This window comes from Alternaria arbusti (genome assembly GCF_024043155.1).
Source record: "Alternaria arbusti strain BMP 1465 chromosome Unknown scaffold_8, whole genome shotgun sequence".
NCBI classification, from domain to species: Eukaryota; Fungi; Ascomycota; class Dothideomycetes; order Pleosporales; family Pleosporaceae; genus Alternaria; species Alternaria arbusti.
In genome coordinates this window covers 983257-1008229 of record NW_026249948.1, presented here as the reverse complement: position 1 = coordinate 1008229, position 24973 = coordinate 983257, and the positions used below count along the sequence as shown (strand labels likewise).

Genomic DNA, 24973 nt, shown 5'->3' with positions numbered 1-24973 from the left:
CTTCACGAGTACATTTCAAAATCTTTAGCTAACTCTTTATTAGCATGTATCCTCCAAGGTACCACACGTGGGTGGAGTCTTTTAGACCTTATGGCGGCTTAGAACAAGGGGTTTCTGTCTTGCTGTGGTACCTTCGTGCTAGCAACTCGATGGGCCTCATCTCATGCCCGGGGTATATAGCTGAATGTGCGGATCACTCCATCATGTCCTCCATATTTAGTCCTTCCTGTCCCCATCCATCTTGACCTCAAACACCTCGCCTGCCAACTTTGCGACCTCACCACCCAGTCCAGCAAGCCCGGCCTTGATACCCTCAACCGTCTGAGGCGTCAGGTTGCCGTTCCGCGAATAGAAGTCTACGCCCGCAGGGGTGAACAGCGTCTTCGCGAAGTAGGTGACAACCCAACCGTTGCCTGTCCCTTCCTCATCACCATAACCCAGTATTTCCCACTTGCTCGTCGCAATCACAAGCCATCCCTTGCCGCGCCAGTTGTATCCTAGACTCGCTACGCCGTCACTTCCCTCTGCGTCTGGCGTTGATGCGGTATTCGGTACGTCAAACGGCTTGTCCACACCATGCACCGTCTTGATTTTCTCAGAGCCGAGGGATTGGTACGTGACGACGTCGTCGATTTGCGCGGGCTGCGTGTCGGGAATGGCCGTGTAGGTAATGCGTACGTTGCGCGATTTCTTCCACATAGGAAGCGTGGAGTGGGTTACATTCCAGGAGCCCGATAGCCATGACAAAGTAGGTGGTGCGAGCGAGGGGGACGGTTCGGTGGACGGCAGGGACGATGGAGCGCGGTAGGTTACCATGGTGAGGCGGCTGGTGATTGGCCGTGTTTGTGGAGGTGGACGCGTGGAATCTGGAGAGATTTTGTGGGTATCTCGAGGATGATGACGATTGACGAGTGTTGATGATGATGAATTGGCGGTCGATGAGGTTGGAGGGCCAACGGACTTTTTTCGACGTGGCTGGTTGGGCAGCGGTGTGGTGTGATGTTCCGCGCGCAGAAGTCGCGATGGTGTTGCGATGCTCAGTCGCCGCACGAGAGAGACGTCGAAGCTGCTATATGCTTCATATTTACTTTTGATTAGCTGTAGATCTCAATCCCATCTCTGCTCATCATCGCGTCTGCCATCATCATCAACACTCAACAACGCGACAGGGCTAGCAGATCGACGCTACCGGGAGCCAGTGCAGCCGGATGCACGTGCCAAGCCACCAGCCGCAGCCCGCCACTCCAACAATAGATCGTCGTGTCCATGGAAAATCGGACAACCTGACATCACCATGCCGCGCGCGGACGCGTAACGCCCTTCCCACGGCAGTCTTGGTCGTCTGCCACTGCCATGTCCCGCCAGCAACGGACTTCCCAGAACCCGATGTCGCCAATTAATGCATCAAACCCATGTTTCGACTGCGTCGCGGCGGCTCTCGGTTGGCCGGGGGGTGACGAGGCCTGAAACTCTTGCACCAGTTTGTCCGCGTCGCTGCGTGGGCTGTGCAAGAGTACGAGAAGGCCGTTTGTGAAAATGCTCCACGTGGCTCCACTCTTTGTGGCAGTTTGTGGCAGTTTGATGGTTGGTAGCGCGCCACTTTTTTTCTCTTGGGGCCCAGCTACCAGCTGTTTGCAAATGATTACTGTATACGGGTCTGGGTGGCTAGGCTGAGACGACTGCTGCGTAATGGTATAATAGCAGATGTGACCCTAGGGTCTGATGCTTCTTGTGTAACTCATTTTGCTTTTTACAACGGTTTTATACATCGAGCGATATCGTCCTTCACCTCGTTTGGGAGTATCTGATTGACTGCTTGATCTTCCCTGCATACGATTTACGACTTCCGTTTGACGACGACCACGACCAACGGCTACTAAGCCTACCATACGAAGAGAGAACCATCCTATACACAACTCTCACAACATGTTCTCAAGAAGCATACTACTCCAAGCTGCGGCTCTTTTGCCGTTATTCTACACACCCGCCTCTGCCCAAAATGCATGCAACAACTCACCCGATCTATGCACGCGGCCATACAACAACATCACTTACTTAGGCGCACACAACTCGCCCTTCCTCCGCAACAAAGAGACATCCTTCTCCACATCCGGCAACCACTACTACAACACAACAATACAACTCGACGCCGGCGTGCGCCTCCTCACCGGCCAAGTCCACAAATCCAACGACAGTGGCAACGCAGCCTGGCACCTGTGCCACAGCAGCTGCGACCTGCTCGACGCCGGCACACTAGAAAGCTGGCTCGGCGAGATAAAAACCTGGATGGACGCCAACACAAACGACGTCGTAACGCTCATCCTCGTAAACTCAGACAACGCCTCACCCGCTGATCTCGGTGGCGTCTTCTCTTCCTCGGGTCTCGACAAGCTCGCCTACAGCCCGCCAGACCAAAGCACCGTACCGCAAACATGGCCTACGCTCGACACCCTCATCGGCAACAACACGCGCCTCATGTCTTTCGTCGCTAGCCTGGATGAGCCCTCCGCGGAGTTTCCATACCTCATGGACCAATTCACCTACGTTTTCGAGAACGACTTTGAGAACGTTTCACCCTCGAACTACTCCTGTAACCCGTCTCGCCCCTCCGCCGTCGCGGGAAATCCGTCCACGGCTCTCGAATCCGGTCGCATGTTTCTGCAAAACCACTTCTTGTACGAGACGCAGTTGTTTGGCATCCAGTCGCCCAACGAGACGTATGCGAACGTAACGAACGCGGAAACCGGTTTTGGTAGCTTGGGCGAGGCCGTCCAGGAATGTACGACTGTTTATGGAAAGCCGGCGAGCTTTGTCATGGTCGATTTCTTCAACGTGGGACCCGCGATTGCAAGTGTCGATCGTGCGAATGGTGTCTCCGGTGCGCAGGGGAGGAAGCAACTGAGCACAGAGCCTCTAGTGCAGAGCACTGGTGCTGGTGTGAAAGAGAGTGGAAGTCTACTGGCTGTCGTCTTGGCAGTCGGTGTTGCTGTCCTGTTCGGAGCGTGAAGTTGGGATTAGGTGTACGGCATCTTGGATTACCTGCATGGCGACGGCGTTTCGGTCTTTGGATCCTAAGCTTTGACTCGGATATGGGTTATACTGGGTGGCATGGATTTGACTTCGTTTTGGGACAGAACGATTGACACGGCACTTGTCACACTTGCTACGTCTGGATATGTAGTTTAAGTAGAGATAGATATGATCTTACGATTGAATACGATTCATCAACCTAGTAACACAAACGGTCTTCTACACGTCTATGCCTCAACTATGTGAAATTGACTATTCTTGGAAAGGCGTAAACTTCTCCAATACATCCTCAGCAGCTTTCAAGTCTTCCATCAACACTCGCCTATGCGCCTCACTCCTGACGCGAATCTCACACTCAAACTTCTGCGGCCGAATGTTGAAGCCCTCCGTATACGCAAAGGTATCATACTTGACACCTTCCTTGGGCTGGATGTCGAATGCCCACAGAATCTTCGCCAGCGCAATGTACAAACTGTTCTCCGCGAGGTTGGCGCCAGGACAGATGCGCCTTCCCCATCCAAACGAAGAGTGTCCTGATTTCGCCGGATGAGGTTTGCCCGTAAGTGGTGTGGGAGTCTTGGAGCGTTGAGTGAGCGCTTCGTCGAGGAAGCGCGTGGGGTCGAAGTGGTGTGGGTTGGGATAATACTCCTCGTTTAGGTTGATGGCCCACGAGTTTCCTAGAACGGTGGTGCCGGAAGGGATGTAGTAGCCTTCGTAACGATCGTCTTCTGTGGATGCATGGGGTGTGCCACCTAGGACTGCGACAGGACGCCAGCGCAGAACTTCCTTGACGAGAGCGCGAATGTATGGAAGGCTCGCTTCGTCTTCGAATGTAGGGCTACGATCGACGCCAATGACAGTGTCCAGCTCATGATGGGCGGCATGTAAGCTCTCAGAATGGGTGACCAACGCCAGGAAGGCGGTGCATAGAGTCGATGCCGTAGTATCAGATCCAGCGCCAAAGAGAGATGCTGGGATGTAGGAGAAGTTTCGATCTGACAGCGGGATGTGCTCTTTCTCTCGCAGTTCTAGAAGAAGCTTGCACAGCGAATCTGGGATATCGTCACCCTGGACTTTTGCCCTCGCTAGATCCGAGCGTACAACATCCACCAAAGCCATGTTTGCAGCTGCTTCCTCGCGACCGCGTGCTTTTATGTCGGCCTTCCAAGGTGCCAGTGCATCGGGAACGTGCTTGAGGATAGGGAATGACTCGGCGAGGTACTTTCCGGGTACGTTGAGCGACGCAGCGACATGCATGAACTTGAAGCGCTGGTAGATAACGTTGGCATTGAGCGAATCGATGCGATGTCCGTATGCGACACAGAATACGATACTAGAGGTGAAGCGCTCGAGGAGCTTCTCCCAATTCGCAGGGCTTTCGAGCAGCTGGTAGCATAATCGTGATGCCTCTGCGGTCTGGACCGGCTTGTATAGCCTCAGAGCCTTAGGAGTCATGGCCTGGTGTAGCAACTTCCTTCGCACACTCCACTCTTTACCATATGGCTGTACTAGTATACTAGCATTGTCCCACAGTATCTCCCCCATGACTACCATACGTGGTCGCGACGAGTACTTTGTGCTCCGCTTCTCCATCAGCTCGACAGCGATGTTCGGGTCAGATATGACGACCGTAGGCTTGCGGCCAATCCATATCGTAAAGATGGGACCGTATATCTTGGACCATCTCTGGAACTCGATCCAGGGCTTTGACTTGGGCAGCTGAAGCTTATTGCCGAGAAACGGGAGAGGCGTGGGTCCTGGGGGCATTCGGAGCCATACCCAGACATCGTGAAGGAATGTTGCGAGGGGTACTGCGAGGACTAGTGAAAGCCAGAGGTAGGGCGGCAGGTGAAGGAGAGAATCTAGTGCCATGTTAAGGAAGTCGCACAAGTGAATAGACGCTGCTACTCTCGAGGGCTGGCGAGGATGTATACGATGATATGTACTTACAACACCGGAGTTAGGCGATCATACAGACTCCAACGTGACGCTCGGCAGTTGGATTCGCTCGCTATTGTTGCTCCGCGATGGCGGGAAGAAGATGCGGGGCGCCATTCGGTCGTTCACCGTGTCAACTGGGCGCCACCACCACCTGTCTCCTCCACTCATATGCCATTGCGCGAATGGACGCAAGGCCTTCTCGGAACCATGTCGAACTGGCTAGAGAGTCATTGTGGCTGTTGTGGGAGACAGCAATGACGCCGTCTTCGGGCTCGGGGTAATTTACCCGCGTTAGCGTGGTGTGGAGAATCCCGCCCCACTTTGGAGAGGACATGCACATCTATATCCGTCATTCTGCTGCACTCGCATTCACTTGAGTTGAACCAAATCACTTGGATGAGAAGATGCGCTAGCAGTATGAAACTTCTTTTTTATCAAAAACTGTTTTCGGCGAAGAGGTGTTGCTTGCGAACAGCGCCACCCGTTTGCTGTCAGTGGTCCCATTCACAATGAGGTCTGCTCCAGGGCTGTAAACCTCCAAGTATATTAGACATATATTCTCTATTCCCTATTCATCGTCTCTCATAACTTCAAGTGACCTCGACATTTGGATCGGGAATTAATCATTACCATCGCGATACACATAGAAAACTCAACCATGGAGAAACTCCCAAACGAACTGCTCATCAAGGTTGGGTCTGATCTAGATCGCGAAAGTCTACGCGCGCTAGCATTGGTATCTAAAAAGATGGAGCTCGTCGCTCAAGATCTACTCTGGCGCGCCGTCCGTGTCCCCGATCGGATCTCACCTGATGAACCCAGCGGCATTGCAGCTTTAGCACACATTCTGGCCCAAAAGCCAGAACTAGGAAAGATTGTACGCAGTCTTGAACTACATCCAGAAGATCGTATGGTTACTGTCGAGCCATCGCTGATGTCCCCTCAAGGGCCTCTCATGCCTCACTCTTCACTGGGGCGAGTCAACGAATGCGCCCTGGTTGGGTTCATCCTAGAGCAGACGTCTGAGCTGGAGGTGTTGAAGCTTGAGGTATTGGCTGAAGAGCAATCGTACCGCCACGAATACGATTATCAACGCTATACGGATGCAATCAGCCCATTTGAGATGATCTTTGGGCCTCAAAGCTCATCTTACCCGGAGGGACTGGCGAAGCTCAAAGAACTGCACTTCAACGCCCAAGTTTTTGAGTGGTCTTGGTGTGAGTTACCATCGCTCAAGGTTCTGCACATAGGTCGCGGTTGCCGCCTTCTAGAAGACACTAAAGTCCCGGACAACCTTACATCCTCTATCGATACACTCACATGGGACATGTGTACTTCTCAGTTCAAATCTGAAGATCCCGAGAAGACCAACGATTTCCTCTCGCGCTTCTCGTCTCTCAGAGAATTGGAAATTTGCCTCTCTAACGTAATAGTTAAGCAAGCCGACCGAGATAGCCCACAGGAATACAGGGCGGTGGTCAAACACAGCTTGTACGACCAGTGGATGTACAACGATCACCTAGACGAGCCACTTTATCATTTCGTCACGGAGCAGCTTTCGAGTCTAACGGATACACTAAAGAGCTTGGCCTTTCGCATATCAGAAAAGGGCTGTGAGGATCGATGGTACGTTGGAAGACTCGATCATTCAGATTACAGCTGCTTTACTAAGCTACGTCGTCTCGAACTGCCCCACTACCTGCTAACAGGTCCCTCGGAAGAGCGACCAATGGCAGAGGTAGGCGATATACTGCCTGGCACTCTGGAAGAACTGGTCATCACTCGTCTCGACGACGTGGAAGACAGCATCTGGAACATAACGGATGGTATTATTTTCGCGCGACGTCACCACGGTGGTTTCTCCGAACTGCGAAAGGTTACGCTGGACGAAATTGGTCGCCCAATTGAGAAGGACTGGGCCGGAGGCCCCATTAGCCGTCTACAAGAGCTCGGTATCGAGGTGGAGGCTTGGGTGCCGGATTGGGAGTCAGATTCGTACTGGGGGTCACTATCGTCTTCAGACTCGCACCGCCACAAAGCGTGGAGAAGCTCAGAGCCGCGCTACTTACATTTGCCCCCAGGCCTAGAACCAGGCTTCGTCATTTGATTGAGCCTTTTGGACGCGGCGGGCACGAGGGCTGGTAACAATGCGTGTCGCATTTGCAAGGTTCGCTGCATACACACTATTGTAATCTAGTAAGTGAGTAGTCTCTAAGATAGCGTATGCTACTAGGAAGATGGAAATTTGTATGAGAATTCTTTAGCATGCGGAATTTTTGCAACCCCCATTGCGGGTCATTGTGATCATGGGAGCTCTAATCATGTGGAAGACGCAAGATTGCTTGTCAGTACAATCAACCTAAGTGAACTTCGTCTGTGTGACTTGTATAAATGGAATTCGCAGTGCGATATGAACATCTCAGGAATGATCATAGCTTATGAGCAGCAGCGTTTCTACCCCGTGTGTCAGGAGGCTTTGATTTCGAGACTGTCTTGAACTATGTCAGCAACAACCATGGCTATGCCGGGAGACCCGTGCCCAAGGTGCATCAATTCCCCGAACGACAAGCTTCCACCACTGCAAGCGACTTTGAGTGGCTCCCGCTGTCAAAGTGACCTTATCTATAACCAGCGAGCATAGGCGAGCGTCAGCCCATACGCGTGGATATGATCGCCGAGGTGTCATACTGAGAGCTAACCACCCGAACGCCGTGCCTAACGAAGCCCAAACAACGGGTCGCGCTTCTGGAGAGCATCCTGGTAGCGCATCTGTGCTAATAGTGTAGTGTTACCGACATTGCATACCGGGTTCGGCGCATAGTTCCTGCATATGAGTGGCTCGGAAGACTGATACAATGCTCCATTGGCGTGAACTGGGTCCGTGGCTGAGCCAGATACCGGGAATCTTGTACGACCGTGACTTCGAGTAGCGACCACGCGCAACTCACATGGCTGTCTTTGAGAGTCGTGATACCGGATCGGCTCGTAAAACGCCATCGAGGCACCAGTGCAGCGGGTCGTATGAGCACAAGCTGACCGTGACTGCTAGATGGTGCTCCGAATAGTTGTCATCGGTTTTGGGCTGTAATCATGAAAAGGGCTTCCGCTTTCATGATGCGGACTCTCCGAAGTCGTAGCTTACCCAAAACGGTCGCGTAGTGGCAGTCGCCACACCAGAGATGGCTGGACGGTATATGCAAGGGCGTTAGGCGCATACCGAGCCGATCACATGTCATGGGCTGGAGCTAGACAGAATCCTTCACCGCCACTAGATTTGCTCTTACTTTATGGTTGACGTGCCATTGGAACGTGTGCGGGTGTGTGTGAGGTGTCGTGCGTGGTTACGCAGTGCAGGGATTGCACATCGGCTTCAGGCATCAAGAGCCAAGTGTGTCCTGCAGTCAGGCGTGGTCTTCGCGTCCATGGCCAATTGCCGGTGAAAGGGCCTGTCGGTCGTGCTGCTCGCAAGGATGACGCACCGACCCAACGAGGGGCAAGAGCTGGCGGGGCTACTGCTAGGACCCGAATATTCCTCCACGACCTTCCATGGCCGTGACCATGACATTTTTCCAGGAAATGCCGTCCTCCCATTGCGCTGCATGTCGGCGCGCGCAATCTTTCTCCTACAGTTGCGTGCAAACAATCCCCGCCACTGGTGTCATGCAATGTCTGATCCTCCGCATCCCGTTCCAGATTGCATGCTCAAAGGCGCTGGCAGCTGTCGAGCCAACGCATCAACTTGACAACACTTAGCATGGCCGTCCGGCAGACTACCCATGCATGTACATAGCTCCACCGGCGCTGCTTTTACACGGCGTTGGCGTCTGCGTCTGCTGCGCTTACTCTGCCTTGCTGCCTTTAGCAACGCACTGATGCCGGCCATCGACGGTACTGCTTCCACAGACGCGACCTTTCGCCATTGCACGCCAATTCGCTCCGCTGAACCTTCTATGCTGATACGAGCTGGCCCTTTTGTCTACTAGTCTCTTGTCCTGACCAATTGGCACATTTAGCATCCAGTATCGCTCCGAGGCATCGTGGATCGGCTGCCGTCCACGGCCAAGGACACTCATCCAGCCCAGTCTAAATGACGCTCATCAAGCCGGCTCTAGCGGAAACAGACCTCAGTGGACGTAAGACTATGCACCTTTATCACCACAAGGGCGGGGTCGCGAGCTTGAGCCGGCATGAAGGGGTCAGAGCATTGCCCCGTTGACCAGCATGCTCCTAGTACGTCTCTGGCTGAAGGGTATAAAAAGAGGCCCTTTCACAGGCCCTACGAGCTTCCCTTCTGCTTCTGTATTCACTCACCTCTTTAGAGATATCACTAGATTGCACTACATTCAAGCCCTGTCCTGAGCCACATCCAGTGCCTCATCAATAACTCAACCTATCATACCACTTGAGCTTCACGCCGACACACTACCCAACCTTTTCTCAACACCCACCAGAGATCTAAACGCTACCCAAAATGGCTGCCACCCACTCGTTCTACCAATTGCCCCAATCCTCTTACCCGATCAACATGCCACAGAAGCCGGGCTTCTACTACCCGCCCCAACACCATGGCTACGGACGTGGAGCAGTATCACCACCTGAAGCTCCGTCCAGCGTCACAACATCCGGCGTACCTTCTTACGAGCCGTCGGCGACTTCCAGCAACTATGCCGGTAGCGCAAGCGACTACGATTCGAGCAGTGGCTCTGCGAGCGTAGATCTTCTCGATTACATGGGCAGCCGTGTAAACGGCTCATTCGACCCAATGCCACTAGACCGCAGCTTAGCCAAGCAAGCACAAACGTAAGTTCAAAAACCATATTTCCGCGCGACAGTTCGCGCGAACTCGTTTGCGTTTGCGGAACTGACACAACGTGCAGATCTGGCGAGTTGAACGCCAAGCATCGCGAGCTTCTCGAACTGCAACAACTTGCTCAGCGCCGACTAGCTGGCGCACGCATGAGCTTCGCAGACGGCATGAAAGCCGCGAAAGACGTGCAGAGAGATTTGCAATACACACAGAAACGCGTGGAGTGAGTAAACAGCGACTCTAAACTTGAACAGCATGACTGACAATTTGGTAGCTCTCTCAACGAGCGTGCGGCGCGAAAGTACCCCGAGCAGTTCCGCACCGCCCAAGGCCGATACCCAGCACCTCTTGACTACTAGTTCTCTGCGCTTCTTACGATATTCGCCTAACGGCCTGTGGATGATACAACCATACAACTTTTCGGATTTTCTCAAAACACGGGCGGCATACGTTCACTTTACAATTCTACGGATACCATCGACTTTATCATTTCTTTTATAACCCAGGACGTCTCCAAATCGCTTACGGGAGACTTCAAAACGCGAACTGTCGTTCACGATCCACTCTCGGTAGACGGCCTCGCTGCTTTAACGACCCACACGCCGGCTTTTCTTTTCCCAAAAATATACCGCGGACCGGCCCGCTGTTCGATGCAAGCGTTCAGCGAATGGCAGCTGTCAATCGACTCAAGGCACTCGGATAGTGCGGCGCTGGCGTGGTCCATGCCAACGGTCGACGGGCCAGAGGCGAGCTGCGAGCTGGAAAGCTGGTACGCTTGCTTATTCGTCGAACATGTAAGACTGGAAGGTGGGGCTTCAACGGCGGCTATGAAGTGTTGAGCAAGGCTGCGTATTCTGTTTTCGTCTCCTTGGTTTGGGAAATGGACTGCTTCTGGATCGGCGTCATGAACTCATCATATCATGTGATAGACGGACGGACGGACGGCTCGCCAGTCACGAGTGTCTCTTTGGGGTAGCGTCTTCGTTCTTCTTAACGTGTTTATGTAAATCCACTTCCAAGCGGAGTGACCCACTCGCACGCATGCAAAATGCACTTGTTGAATTAGGTTCAGCGTGAGAAATGTTAAGAAACCGTGACTTTGATCTTGCTCAAGTGTACCGTTGCAGCGGATTTGTAAGATGCACTCGTAGACCTTCTCACTGTACACGTGCCCGATCCCCATTCCAACACTGTAGCTGTGATCTCAAACCTAGCCAGTTGCTAGCCATCCCTTAACCGAACTGTAGTAGACCCATCCCAACGTCCCAACCGATCTCAGCTAGCCCATTCCGTTACACAAAACAACACCGGTTTAGAGTTTCAGATCTCGCCCCACCACCGTCTATCTAAGACCAGTATTCCAACCCAACAGACGCAAGCCACCATATGTCGTGCACCTCTGCCCCACCTAGACCTCGACCCCACCTCGCATGCTCGTTCACCCAACGGCTCGGTCTCGCCCACTCGGAAGCAGGGCGGCCCAAGTGCGACTCGGGAAGTAGGAAAGGAAAACGCGGCGGCGAGCTCCGAAACCACGGACTTGTAGGTTGGACTTACTGGGATACGACATGATGATGCCGTGTCTTCCGGGGGTGTTGTTGAGATCAGGAGTACGGGGTGTCAGATGTATGTGAGGTTATTGGAATGTAGTCTGACAGTGACAGGTTTTGTGCAGGTGAGTGGGCATGTAGAGGGATGTTGTGTACCGAGGACGGTTCCGAACGAGAAGTGAGCGAGGTTGTGTCGTGGATGATGGTACTTGAACAGGGATTGTGGTGGAAGTGAGGCGGATATCGTTTGAACGTTAGGTGTAAGAAAGCGCGAGTACATTGAGGCGTGAAAGGGGATTTGACTGTAACTGTGATGTGGTATATCGTCTCTATTGAGTTTGCTTCATGCATCTACAAAAGCCATAATCATAGTGGTCGTGGCAGAGATCTACAGATACTCCATCTGACATATCTCGAACAAGTTCACAACTATTTCGTCAAACCTGAACCCCAGTCTATATTGACCCTCGGTTCGCAGCAATAGCACGAGACATGACCCGAGCAAAGCGGCCAGGTACATCCTGGTCCTGTTTCGCCGTCTCGATACCGGTGAGGATCTTCTTGATGCCAACCCCAATTTCGGTGTTACCTGTCATCTCCTGGATCTCACTGATGGCGCGCTGTTGGTCGGAATCAGAGAAGGCACCGGATTCCCGCAGGACGGCTGCCAGCTCGGACTGTGTGTTGACGTTCGGGACGGCGATCTCGGCGTCGAATCGGGCGAAGAGATCGAGCTGTGTGAGTACCGAGCGTTCGGTCGTTGTCGCGAAGATGAGTAGGCGACGATCCTAGGGTTGTTAGATGGATTACACAGTAGAAGCGGGATAGTGAGGCTACATACCTTTGGTGGCTCCTTGGCAAGCAGGACCTTTAGGGCAGCCAAAACGGTGTTACTGAACCTAGGGCCAATCGGCACCCAGTCCAGTAAGAGCTCGATCGAGTCGATGACAATGACACTCAACGGACTCTTGTATGCGTCTCGGAAAACCTTATCCAGCTGTTGAACCTTTTGCATCTCACTGTAGCCGATCATATCTTCAGCCGAGATGAGTTTGATGAATGGGTAACCTGAGTCGATTGCCATTTTCGCAGCCAGCGCTGTCTTTCCGGAACCTGGAGGACCGTGGAGCGCAACCGAGAGGAGCGGACTCGATTCCGGTTTTCTGACCTGGTTGATGTATAGACGTCCATCCTCCAGTATATCCCTGATGAAAGGAGAGTAATGGATGATACCGTGACGGAATCGCTTACTGAGTTCCTCTTCAGCGACACCAAAGAGCGGCTTGACGTCGTCGAGTGCACTCAGGAAGTCTTGTCGCATGACCTTGATATCCTCCACGTCTGCTTTGACAGTAGTGCCGTCTTTGATATGTCGCCCGAATGCGTACGATGTGGCGGCCTTGACCAAACCGTTGAGTTCAGCTCCAGAGAAGTTCTTGGTAAGCTTAGCCAGCTCTTCGACGCTGACGTCTTGCTCAAGGACGTTGTTCTTACGCATCTTGGTTGTGTGAATCTTGAGAATTTGGGCTCGGCCGGACTCATCGGGCAGCGAAATCTCCAGGTGCACTTCGAGACGACCGGGACGCAGAAGAGCTTCATCGATCATGTCCATTCGGTTCGTCATACCAATGAGGAGGATGTTGTGTAGCTGGTCAACACCATCGAGCTTGGACAGCAGCTGGTTGACAACGCTGTCGCCTACACCAGTACCACTACCCGCGCCAGAACCTCTTTGCTTGCATACAGCGTCAAGCTCGTCAAAGATGATGATGTGCAGACCACTTTCGTCACCCTTCTCCTTTTGTTCTTTCTCTGCGTCCGCAAACATCTTTCGGATGTTCTCTTCGGACGCTCCGACGTACTTGTTCAACACCTCTGGACCGTTGATAACCTTGGGCTCTCGCGCATTCAGCATCTTTCCGATCTGCCGAGCTATCAAGGTTTTACCCGTACCGGGAGGTCCGTACAGGAGCATACCGCGGACGTGATCGATACCCAGCCTCTCCCGAATACCCGGAGGGAAGATACGGGAGGCGAAAGCTCGTCGAAAGATGGCACCGAATTCAGCATCCAAGCCACCGATACCCATGTCTTCGAACTTGAAGCCTGGCTGGATAATGGAGTTTGCCGCTGCTCGTCGCGCTGACGCCTTTAACTTGATATCTGTCTTGGCATCCTTGAAGAAGTCGACCTGAGTGTGTCTTGTGAGGATGCCACGAGCTCGAGGGTCGGTAATCGCAGGCGCGTTGGCCTCGTCTTTCTCCATAGACAAATCCGCTAGCGTCACAGTTCGTATCGATAACTTGAGTGGTATGTTCTTGATATCGATCACAAGCTGCTGGCCTGGCGAAAGGATTTGGTTCTCGAAACTCTTCTTGAAGACGGTAGCGAGCTCGTCCTGGTCGTAAGGTGTCTCCGTGGTCTTCCTTCCCGCGAATCCGACTTCCACGTCCACTGCGCCTAAGTATGACTTTCCGCCGCTGTACGCAAAGTGATCGTATGGTGCCGCGTTAACAACCTCCTGGGGACCAAGCGATATGCCGGCCCATGTTCGCTGGAAATCTGTGAGACCAATCTCGCCCGGGTTGCATCCTTGTGTTGGTCGTGCGGAGAGTGCGTAGTTCCCGTTAACAATGATGTAGATATCGGAGCCGTCGGCGTTTGGTGGGAAGTCTTGAGGGGAAACTGCGACGCTTTGTGGTGTTAGCCAAGAGTTCCGAACATATAGAAATTTGGGGTTTGAAGAGGCTTGTAGGCTACATTGCTGCTGACTGTACATACATGTTGCCAAAAGCGTACGCGTTGCCTCCTGGGCTCTTGATGGGCCGCAGCTGTCGTGGAGGACCGCCGCCGCCGCCTCCACCGCCTCCTGGAGGGCCCCTTGCGGGCATACGCTGTTGTTGCGGCCGGTCATCATAACCCGCCATTCTTGTGTCTTGGCCTCGCGAAGGTCCTTGTGGTGGTTGCTGTTGCGGAGGTGGGCGTCCGTAACCGTCGTTGCGAGGCGGTGGCCGAGGGGAGCTACCAGGAAGGCCTGGAAGTCGATCGCGGTTGAACATCTTGGTGGTGGAAGAAGGTCGCTATCGAATTTTGGGGTATATAAAGTGGCAGAAGGTGGATGCCACGTATTCGTGAAGACGTTGGGAGGCAGCAGCAATGGGGCCTCACGGGGTCGCAAAGGTCACCAGGCTACAGTATAAGGACAAGTTTAGTCGGGTCGCGGTGTAATGTATATTCCTCGATGATCTGTCCAGTCCAAAAGCTATGCAAGCCAAACCAGAAACAAGCGTGATACAACCTGACCGTCAGGGTCTGTGATGCTGCGTGGGGAGCTTCAGGAACGCGCTTTGACCAAGCCACACGCCACACGTCATCCCCGTCGCTCCGCCGCCAACAGGGGAGGCTAGGATTCGAGGCGTTTGCTGCATACACACGCATAGATCTCGACAACTTCACAGGTCCCAATTTAATGTATGCGTCTACCTTATGGACCGTCTTTTGATACCATCTGGTAGAATGCGACGCGAAATCTAGCCAGCACATCACGACGCCCCCAGCTGAGAGTCGTACACCTACCTCCCGACCTGTAGACCCAACAAAAGCCCTCCCAACATCAAGCGGGTACCAACATGTTGTTGAAAGACCTCACGCTGCTCAGTAGCCCTTCCCAAGATGCACTGCATCGCCTCCGCCATACCAAAGGGGACCCGTCCCACAATGCAAACCCTTTTCCTGGCCCACGTTGAACTCTCCACCAGCAGGTATCTTGCCTTCATTATGTCCCGGCCAGTAGTCTTTCTGCAGCCACGCGTTGATCTCCTCGATCTTGTCGATCAAAGCCTTCGTCTTCTCAGGATCTAGCGAGCCGTTTCCGTCTTCCTGATCTTTGGTATATATGAAGCGGCCGATGGTGAGATGGCTTGACGGTACGACATATCGCGATTCCACTTGAAGACCTGCATCGCGACACATGGAGAACATATCTCGGCGAAGATGGTGGTAAGTGAACTTGTCGTCCTCGGGCGTACGGCCAGAGTGCAGTCCCTCGCCAGCTGCAGGTACAAAGCTCAACGCTATCGCCGAGGCATCGTACCCGATAAGAGGCTTAATGAGGCGCGTGCGATGCTCGTGGGTATAGTCGGCCATAGCAGGTATCTTGTCTCGCACACTATCGACAAGTTGCTGGATCTCTGGTGCCGTCTTCGAATGCGTTACCTCAAGTACTGTAATGTGCTGGTTGTCCCGGGGCATGAGCCATAGATCTGCTGTCATTAGCATTGCAATACGGTAGCCATGATATTGTGCCTACTTGGTGCTACTGTTCGCAGTTCCTGCTGCACTCGGGCGATCATATCCTTGACTTGCTCTGTAGGACGGCCCCAGAATACCTGCACATGATAAGTACACGTATCGATGCAGGTTGTATATCAGCATTCTTACGAAACAGTTGCGAGGATCTTTGAATCCAGGTTCGACAGTGGGGTCTTCCAGTCTCAAGAGTATGGGGTCTATGTTGACGCCCTGGAAGCTCGTATCGAGCATTTTCGCCTTTTGCTGCGCATTCCTCGTGGTCCGATGCAATTGGTACTTTTCTTGGATTCGTACCTGCGTTGTTTGCTAAGTACATGCAAAGATCAGATATTAAAGAATCTTACCGGATCATCCTCACATGCCGATATCAATGCATCATACGGGTTGCTGAAGGAGGAAGTCGAGACACCAGTGAGGTCCTCAAATGTGTTGACTGCCTGGTTAGCCATGAAGTGTGCTACGAATCGTGGTGAATACAGGATAATGCAAGGACGCTGTATGTTTCTTTCAGTATTGCGGTGAAGGTAATACGAGTACCAAGCCGCGAGGGTGGGTACGTAGGTATACATTGAGCTGAATGCTGTCCGACTTCGCTACGTAGGATGGCACCTTCCCTCTCAGAGTAGCCTATCCGCTTCGGCTGTGCATGCCTCAAAGGGACACACACAAACCCTCTCGCCCTCAATTCACCTCATGGCCTACTCAGCACATTTTATCTCTCATCGTGTCTTTCCCAGGTCATGCAGTCCAGCGGCGAGAGACGGCATGCGGGGTACGTGCCCTGACAGGATGCCCCACGTGCTTTCGCTCCACTCGCGCGACGCGTCGTTGCGCTACGTGCTTGCATGCCGCATGAACTCCATTGACTTTATTGCCCTCAACGCGCGAATCGCATGCCATGAGCGAACCGCGCCACTTCATTCTTCTATCTCTAGATTAACGGCTGTTCCGATATTCAATTACGTGTCTTGCATCGAAATACTCTCACCATGGGACAAAACAATTCGCGTAAGCGGAAGCGCGTCACCCAAGTGTCACCTTCACACAGCGTGTCTGAGTACGACGATGATATTATTCATGTTGCACCACGGCCACACACCGCCAGCAGAGGGAGTACTGAGCGCACTCCGTTGGCCGAGACACAGACACGAGGCAATCGCGCTCGCCGCGCGCACACAGCCCAGCATGTCCATGGTATGCCGTTCACCTTATCATCACCACTTGCTGTCTCTCAAGAGCTAACCAATTGCAGTTGATGCGCCCTCTATCCATACTGGTCCCCCGACACCTCTTCAAGCGACGCACGATGCCGACCAAGTCATACCTACAGATTGTTGCTACTTTTGTCTCACCCGCGGAGGCAACGCTACGTACGAGTGTCACACAGAGGAAGGAGCAGACCTATGTATTCGTTGTATACGAGATAAATAGAAGAAGTGCAGGTTGCCAACGCCTGAAGAATCGGCAGCGATAGCGGCACGTTGCCCACGGTGCACGATACGAGGATTTAAGCTTTGCGACGGAAACGACCCTTGCGATACTTGTGTACGCAACAGGACTGTACACCTATGTCGCAAGATACCCGAGAAGAAGAAGCCAAAGCTTGAGGAGCTAGCCACAAGAGCCGGGATTACCCCACAGTCTGAAGGTGTTGCACCAGAGCAGTCCAGCACAAGCCGAAGAATTCGACGTAGCGAGGTATCTCAGACCGGCAATGACGCACAGGTTACTACAGAGGATGTGAGTGTCGAAGTTGATCACAATACAACACGTACCGGCACATCTAGATCAAAGCGCAGGAAGGTTTCACCCAAAAGTACACCCAAAAGTACACCCGATGAGTACACACAGGTGGTTAGCCCGAAGAGGAGCCCGTCTAGATTGAGCTTGCGCAAAGCTTCGAGGACACAAGAAAAACCTGCCGACGAGAACGAAGAGCTGCATTGTGGCGACGATGCGTTACCCTCGCCTGTGACTTCGAACGATTTCGCGTTAGAAGACGATCCCAAATTAGCGACGGCCCCTGGTGGTGAGAACGTTCCGATGATGGACAACGACTCGGATCAAGGAAAAGAGATCGGCATATTGAACCTTGGTCGTAGTGGACGCTCCAGCAGGGCTCGGCCTAGGGTGTCCTATGTTGAACCCATGCTTGAGGACGTATCCGACCAAGACCTAGGTCTCGCAGCCGAAGACGAAGATGAGGACGTATCAGACAGCTACAGTTCTCCTACAACGGACGAAGAAGAAGAAAGCGAAGCGGAAATTGAGCCTGCATCTTCTGATGAGGAAGCATCAGGCGCCAGCGACGCTGAATCGCTAGACATATCCATAGATGAGGACGTTATCCCTGTTGAAGACGATCAGCCCAAGCCAAACCCACGCCGGAACACTAAGACCGGAGAACTAAGTCGAGCTGGCAAAGGCATCGATCTGAGCCTTCCCCCGCTCTCGAACATCCAAGACTGCATGTTCGATATGACCGCGAAAGCAGTAAACCTCGGCCTTTGTGAAGCTCTCCAAAGTCTAGGAGAAAGGCCTATCAGAGTAGCGACCATGTGTTCTGGTACTGAGTCGCCGTTGCTAGCCCTGGATGAGATATCAAAAGGTCAGTCATTTGCACGCAAACATCAGACGTTATATCTAATATGTTCTTTAGCACTTGAACGTATGGGAAAACCTCCAATGTATATCCAGCAAGAATTCTCCGCAGAGATTGAAATCTTCAAACAGGGATACATTGAGCGGAATTTCGCTCCCAGGAAGTTGTTCCGAGACGTGCGCGACTTCCTCCGCAAAGACACCACCACCGCTATCACAGCATACGGAGCAGAGGTGGACGTCCCCACGGGCATAGATATCCTCATCGCCGGCTTCGTCTGCAAAGATCTCTCGCGGATGAACAACAAGGGAAAGACTATCGACGACGGCGGCGAATCTGGCGATACATGGCGAGCAATCTACACATATGCGGAGCGCTTTCGCCGCACCCTAGTACTGTTAGAGAACGTGAAAAACGAGAAGAAGACCTGGGATGACGTGGTGAAACGTTGGGCAAATATCGGCTATGAAGCTCAATGGACCTACTGCGACACCAAAAACTTCTATCTACCCCAGACAAGAGAAAGGATGTATATGGTTGCGATAGAGCGTTCACACTTCGGTAAAGATGCGAGGAGCGCGACTGACCAGTGGAAGGAGTTGATGCATAAACTGGAGAGACAGTGCAGCAGCCCCTACGAAGCTTTCCTTCCGGAGTCGCTGAAAGAGTCAAGTGGCTTCGGTATATTGAAGAACGAACCGGACTGGGCTCTATGTAAACTCCGGAACGACCACATTCGATTTGAGAAGAGGCTTGGTATACTAAGCCCGGTCAGCCGACGAAGTGACAGTGGTACCATCATGTAAGTCCACCTAATACTGCTTTCATTTGCTCAGACTAATGATGACAGGCCTCCCGATTTCGCAGATCGAAAATTTTACAATTCACAGTCCTCGAGGGTGCATGACGCCATCGACATCGCTCACCTAGAGTTTGCTGCCCTCAAGGGCTGTGATTCACTTTACAAAATGGCGCTCTGGGATGTCAGCCAAAATGTCGATCGATTCAAAGCAGACTTAGGTATCGCACCATGCCTGACACCAAGCGGCCAAGATTTCGCGAGCAATCGTCAACATACTCTCAACGGCAGCCAACTCTTGATCCTTCAGGGAATGCCCCTTGATAGACTGCTGTTCGCCAACGAAACACAGAAGGACCTACAAAACTTAGCTGGCAATGCTATGTCAACTACAGTGATCGGCGCCTCTCTAATCTCTGCTCTTATCGCTGGATCCAGAGCCTTTCGCTCCAACCACGTAGCAACATATGACAAAGCACAAGCTCCTCCGCCCACTAGTAGAACGATCGCCCAGCCAGAGGTCTTGGGTCATACAATCCTGGAACCAAGCATTTATGAAGATCTCGACCTGGCCGAGCTCAGGCACGAAGCAAAGATGAGCGCGCGTATGTGCAACTGTGAGGGCAAACAAATCATCAGCAAGACCGCGGTCCACATCTGCTCTGCTTGTGGACATTCAGCTTGCGCCTCCTGTGCCGGGAATCCCAAGCACGTTTATAAAGAAATTGTCTTACCAAGTCGTCGAACACCGCTACCTGACGACTTCATCAGGCGGTGGAGACCCAGGCTGCCTCCGCGACTGAAGTTCGATGCTTTCCTTAACATCTCTCATCTGGCTGCCAATATGGGCCCAAAAGACCCGATTTTGAGCGAGTATCTGACCGTTCTGTCGGAAGCGCAGCTGAGCTTACAGTATTTCTGTATTGGTGAATTCTCCAGAGAGTACAATGAGTGGAAGATTGCCTATAGCTCGCCTAGTGCTACGATTGAGCTGAAGATCGGCTCCGATATTCGATGGTCATTATTTGTCAGATGTCCACCGAATCTCCCTGGCAATAGCCCCTTGCGCGAATTCCTTCGCAATCCGATCGCACAAAGTGCCACCACCAATACTCTCTTCGACGTCGAGTGGAAAATACGCATACCCTACACCAAGAACCATACTCTCAACATGAGCGGCTCGGTTGAGAAGATTAGCTCTTGGAGGAGTCGGCTCGGTCTTGCTGACTACAAAGAGGAGACCGTACCAAGAACGATTAAAATTCGGGGCAATGACCAGGAGGTGGTGGCCATCACCGGCGATTACGAGCATCAACCGCATTGCGGAACTGCATCAACTAGCCTTTACAAAAGGTCAACGGGGGTGAACAGCATGTACTTGTTTCTCGATCCTAACCCTATCGGCCGATCAGATCATGACAGCTTCGTCTTTAGCCAGGACCATACCCGCAAACACTATGGAGACAGCCGTATCACGCTGGCCCGTGTGCATTCATCCTGGCGACCCTGGGATGTGGAGGACGGATGTGTGGACGCCGTTAACATTACAATTCCTGACATGCACGCTCCTGCTGAAATGACGCTTGTACCAGCAATTGCTCCTCTAAACGTGGGTTTTCTCGATGAAGGATGCCTCATTGACAGCACCCTACCAAATTGCTCCCAGGCGCTCACTTGCCTAGACGTCTCTCTTCAAGATGAGGCCTCAGTGGGTACTTTCGCAGACTATTCCTGGGCTCTAGAAAGCGCCAAGACATTACCGACATGCTCATCTTGGCAGACAGTGCAATCAGACTGGTCCGGGGAGTGTTCTTGCGCACCACTGTATCCCGAGATTCTCTGGAGTGTCAACGAGAAGAGTCTAGCGACAGCACACGAGGACCGCCGAGCTGCTGCCACATTCGAGAGCGCCATCAAGCAGCGTCCTGATATAGTTCAATTGGAAGCTTCCAGTGATCTGTCAGGGACACGAATTCGGATCGGTGTCGATATCATGTCGTTGACGCATCGCGCGCAAGGAAGGTTTGCCAAGGGTGTTTCCACGACTACTTCTTGGATGCTGATAACGGATCATGTTGATTTACCTTCACAGCCCCTCCAGAAGTTTCAGCTGCAAAGCAACGCGAACGATATCCAAGATCCTGCATTTACGCCGCCGGAGTATCTACGGGGTGCGCAGGTAAAGTCTGTGTCATGGATGGCAAGGCAAGAGCGAGGGACAACAACGATACTCACCGAGACAGAAGAGTCAGTGCACTCAGGTCTAGGTTGGAGAGTAGAGGCTCGAGCAGAGACAGAGTAAGTTGTTCATGGTGGTGTGCTCGCCGATCACCCGTCCTTCGGCAAGACTGTCACGAGTATTGGGCTCATCCAGAGCGAATTCGAACAGTGCACAATGGATACACTCATCCAACGCAACAGATCCGTGGCAGCTGAGCAGCCTCAACTTCTGAATTCAGCAGCGACTTTGATCGTCTCACCTCCCCATATTACAAGTCAATGGAGTACAGAGCTGGAGAACTTTCTCGAATCCCAAAAATACGAGGGCTACAATGTCCTTGTCATAGAGAACTACAGTCAACTGAAGGGTCTGAAGATTGAAGACCTCGTACGAAGCAAAGTCATCATAGTGTCTTGGACGCTGTTTGCAGATGAAGCTTACATTTCGGAGCTAGCAACGTTCACCGCACTGCCAGAACCTTTGATGACCAGCCGTCGTGCATTCAGTTGCTGGCTCGATAGGGCCGTTGGCGAGATCCCAAACCAGCTGGCTGTGTACAAGCGTCATGACTATGAGGACTTTCAACGGCTAACGAAGGAACTCGTGGATGAAAGGCTCCAGCAACCCGAGTTCCAGGCCACATTGCCAATAAACATCCGGCATGGTAGCGCATATCTTTCTTTCGAGGCCATGTCATCAACTTCAGGTCCATCGAAGAAAGCCAAAGCCAAGGCGAAAAATAAGGCCAAATCGAGACCAGACAGCTCGTCACACCTAGTGCCACTACTCCATCTCTTTCGGTTCAACAGAATCATCGTTGACGAATATCACTATCTCAATGACACGAACAAGATGGGAAACAACTTCATGGCTACGAGCATCAAACAAGTTGCTGCACATAAACGCTGGGTATTGTCGGGAACGCCAGCCTTAGCCAACTTCTCTGATGTCAATCAGCTGGCATCCTTCCTCGGAGTCAAACTTGGTCGGTACTTCTGTGGCGACGGAACGGTTATGACGTCCGCGGAGAAGGTCTCCAAGCTTGACCAAACTGATGTGGAAAGCTTCTTGTCGCAAACGGAAGTCATGTCCAGACAATGGCATGAAGCGAGACACCAACGGGCGCAGGCCTTCTCGACAAATTTGTGAGACAGAATGAGGCTGAGCTTCAGCACATTGACTGCTCGGAGAAGCTCCTATCGGTGGATCTGGATGCTGCTCACCATGCCGTCTACTTGGAGCTCTCTCAATACCTCATCTCTCAAAAGATGCAAATCAAGAAGCTCAACAAGAAGTCTGGCTCGGACAGGAGTAGCAGGCTGAACGACAGTCTAGAGAATTCCGCAAGTGCCGAAGAAGCACTGCTCAGGTGTGCTCTGCTCTTTGAGACGGAGGAAGGCAAATCTGCGCTTGAGCTCTTATTCGAAAAAAGGTCGCACCAATTACGCAACACCAAGAAGGACTTGTTGAAGTTGCTATCGAAGTTCGAGGGCTTGATGAAGAAGTCTAAGAACAACGAGCCGACCATCAAAGACCTTTATGGCCATTTCCAGAAGGATATATCACAGTATAATTGGCTCGGAGATGACGAGTCCAGCCAAGTTGTTCGCGGCTTGATCAAAGAAGCACAAAAGACCCCCAAATCTGGCTTTGCTGATGTCGCGGACATATCGAAACTTCAGCGCGAGCGGTTGATCAAGCAGGAACTTTCACAGCTTCGAGATACCGCTCTCGAATTTGCGCATAGGACAAGGTCAAAACGTTTCATCGCATCGATCCACGACTATCTTCAACTTGCAACTGTTGGGGAGGAACCTACCCGCTGTAGCTCCCCTGTTTGCAAAGGCGTAGCTAGCCCTCAATTGCTCTTCTCGATACCACACTGCGGACATACTGCATGTAAAGAGTGTCTTGCATTACGAACCGACGACGAGACTTGCGTACATACTGGCTGCAATTCCTACGCAAGCGAAGGCAACCTGATCAGGATGGCTGATCTTGGTCTAAGTCACGACCAACATACTGATCAGAGCTTTGGCAACAAGCTTGAAGCTATTGCCCATCTTGTTCAAGGGCTTCCACAATCTGATCAATGCATCGTTTTCGCGCCAAACGAGGAGATCATCAGCATTCTCGAGACCGTGTTCGACCACTGTAATGTCTCTTACCACTCGCTGGGCGGAAGTCGGCATAAGGCGTCGGCAGCGAAGCTTATGGAGGACTTCAAGACGAACACAAATCCTAAAAAGAGGAAAAAGCTCATCATACTCAATCTGGGAAGCGAGTCTGCAGCTGGCGTGTAAGTCCCTCTTGCAAATGTACATAGATTCCTCGTACTGACCATCTACAGCAACCTCACAGTGGCCAACCACGTCATATTTGTTTCGCCCTTCTTGGCAAAGACGCAATATGACTACGACTCAGCCATGGCACAAGCTATCGCTCGAAGTCGTCGTTATGGCCAGCAGAAGAAGGTTCATATCTATCATGTCATCGCAAAGCGTACGATCGACGTAGATATCCTCGAACACAGGCACAGACGCAGCGACGCGATTACCACCATGGAGGCCGCGATCGAACTACCAGAGCCATCGTCTACAAAGAAAGAAAGGACAAAGCTTCTCAAGAACAGCAAGGGCGAGATAATACTGGTGCCGCTTAGCTGGCTAGCAGATGAAGCCAAGCGAGGAACGATGAACGTTGAAGACTCAACAGAGAAGTTCACCTCTCTGATTAACTTTTCGGAGACATTTGAGCAAGAAGATGACGAGCCTTGAGGAGGCATGTGTACAGCGGAAGATTGTTTGCGGCGATGTTTCAACTCCATTTCGTGTCTTCTTTACAGACAGCTTCCCTATTATACCCCACCGCAGTGTGTGTACCATGTACGCATAGAGATTTTCGCATCAGCAGGGCGTACAGTGTAGTTGGCATGATACCCCAAGTCGCATTTCCAGCGCTCAATGCATATCATCTGAAGTCGCGGGGGTCGTGAATCGAACCTCGTGATTCTATCATATTTACTGCACCTACGTTTAAGCAGCTATGGTGATGTAATAACAATCAGCGCTACCACCACCGCAGAACGACCATCTTCCCAATCCGGCGAGCGGCATGCAAGGTTAGCGGTATTCGTCTAACCTGGTAACATCAGCCCATCAGCCTCAGCCTGCCCTGCTGATCGTAAGCAGAACCACCATCACCACCAAACCCCACGCTCACCGGTAAACAAACTCCGTACACATAGGCCCCCGTATCCCGGCCAAGCCAAGTCAGCTCTCCACTCGTCCTCTGAACGGTGACTTGAACGGTACAAAAGCTACCCAAGCGGCCGCGCTACCCGTATCTGCAACTAGCAGCTACCGGAATAGGATGATGCGTCTTTGAATAGTCCATGGGGCCAGTTCACCGATGAGGGTAATGCTGGGTCACAGACTTCGATGGTTTTCAGAAAGAGTTACTTGGAAGGGAAGGTTGGGCTGGGAATAGGAGCGGGTAGGAGGGGGACTAAGGGTATCGGGTATGTGTGGATGCGGCGTGGTATGGAAAGAAGTCAAATGGTGACGCGGATGGCTGTGGCGTAGTTGACCCTGTCTCATTGGTGTGAGGGATGGACAAAGGGTTCGGCACCAGAGCATGGCACGTTATGGCAATGAAGACTTGAAACTTTGATTCGTTCGTCTCTGGCTTTCCTTCCTGCTTCTCAGATAGT

The 24973-nt window shown here is 52.3% G+C and overlaps 8 protein-coding genes across 8 annotated transcripts; 4 read left to right on the top strand and 4 right to left on the bottom strand.

The window, feature by feature from the left end:
• Positions 1-216: 216 nt before the first annotated feature.
• Positions 217-816, bottom strand: J4E86_006722 (uncharacterized protein; the record flags this gene model as incomplete). Its single annotated transcript, XM_051447246.1, has 1 exon — positions 217-816. One exon carries the CDS (start codon positions 814-816, stop codon positions 217-219), a length of 600 nt encoding a protein of 199 aa, XP_051301731.1.
• A 1110-nt stretch (positions 817-1926) lies between these two features.
• On the top strand, positions 1927-3006 carry J4E86_006721 (uncharacterized protein; the record flags this gene model as incomplete). The annotated part of the gene is made up of 1 exon (XM_051447245.1): positions 1927-3006. The coding sequence occupies one exon, from the start codon at positions 1927-1929 to the stop codon at positions 3004-3006; it is 1080 nt and encodes a 359-aa protein (XP_051301730.1).
• Positions 3007-3282: 276 nt separating this feature from the next.
• On the bottom strand, positions 3283-4902 carry J4E86_006720 (uncharacterized protein; the record flags this gene model as incomplete). The annotated part of the gene is made up of 1 exon (XM_051447244.1): positions 3283-4902. The coding sequence occupies one exon, from the start codon at positions 4900-4902 to the stop codon at positions 3283-3285; it is 1620 nt and encodes a 539-aa protein (XP_051301729.1).
• Positions 4903-5629: 727 nt separating this feature from the next.
• Positions 5630-7078, top strand: J4E86_006719 (uncharacterized protein; the record flags this gene model as incomplete). Its single annotated transcript, XM_051447243.1, has 1 exon — positions 5630-7078. One exon carries the CDS (start codon positions 5630-5632, stop codon positions 7076-7078), a length of 1449 nt encoding a protein of 482 aa, XP_051301728.1.
• A 2364-nt stretch (positions 7079-9442) lies between these two features.
• On the top strand, positions 9443-10137 carry J4E86_006718 (uncharacterized protein; the record flags this gene model as incomplete). Its single annotated transcript, XM_051447242.1, has 3 exons — positions 9443-9771; positions 9849-10001; positions 10053-10137. The coding sequence occupies 3 exons, from the start codon at positions 9443-9445 to the stop codon at positions 10135-10137; spliced, it is 567 nt and encodes a 188-aa protein (XP_051301727.1).
• A 1646-nt stretch (positions 10138-11783) lies between these two features.
• On the bottom strand, positions 11784-14387 carry J4E86_006717 (uncharacterized protein; the record flags this gene model as incomplete). Its single annotated transcript, XM_051447241.1, has 3 exons — positions 11784-12116; positions 12170-14021; positions 14110-14387. 3 exons carry the CDS (start codon positions 14385-14387, stop codon positions 11784-11786), a joined length of 2463 nt encoding a protein of 820 aa, XP_051301726.1.
• A 595-nt stretch (positions 14388-14982) lies between these two features.
• J4E86_006716 (uncharacterized protein) lies at positions 14983-16088 on the bottom strand (the record flags this gene model as incomplete). The annotated part of the gene is made up of 4 exons (XM_051447240.1): positions 14983-15590; positions 15638-15716; positions 15769-15933; positions 15984-16088. The coding sequence occupies 4 exons, from the start codon at positions 16086-16088 to the stop codon at positions 14983-14985; spliced, it is 957 nt and encodes a 318-aa protein (XP_051301725.1).
• A 736-nt stretch (positions 16089-16824) lies between these two features.
• J4E86_006715 (uncharacterized protein) lies at positions 16825-24038 on the top strand (the record flags this gene model as incomplete). The annotated part of the gene is made up of 8 exons (XM_051447239.1): positions 16825-16833; positions 16892-17044; positions 17218-18247; positions 18299-19043; positions 19092-20322; positions 21415-22349; positions 22370-23560; positions 23612-24038. The coding sequence occupies 8 exons, from the start codon at positions 16825-16827 to the stop codon at positions 24036-24038; spliced, it is 5721 nt and encodes a 1906-aa protein (XP_051301724.1).
• Between the last annotated feature and the right edge of the window lie 935 nt (positions 24039-24973).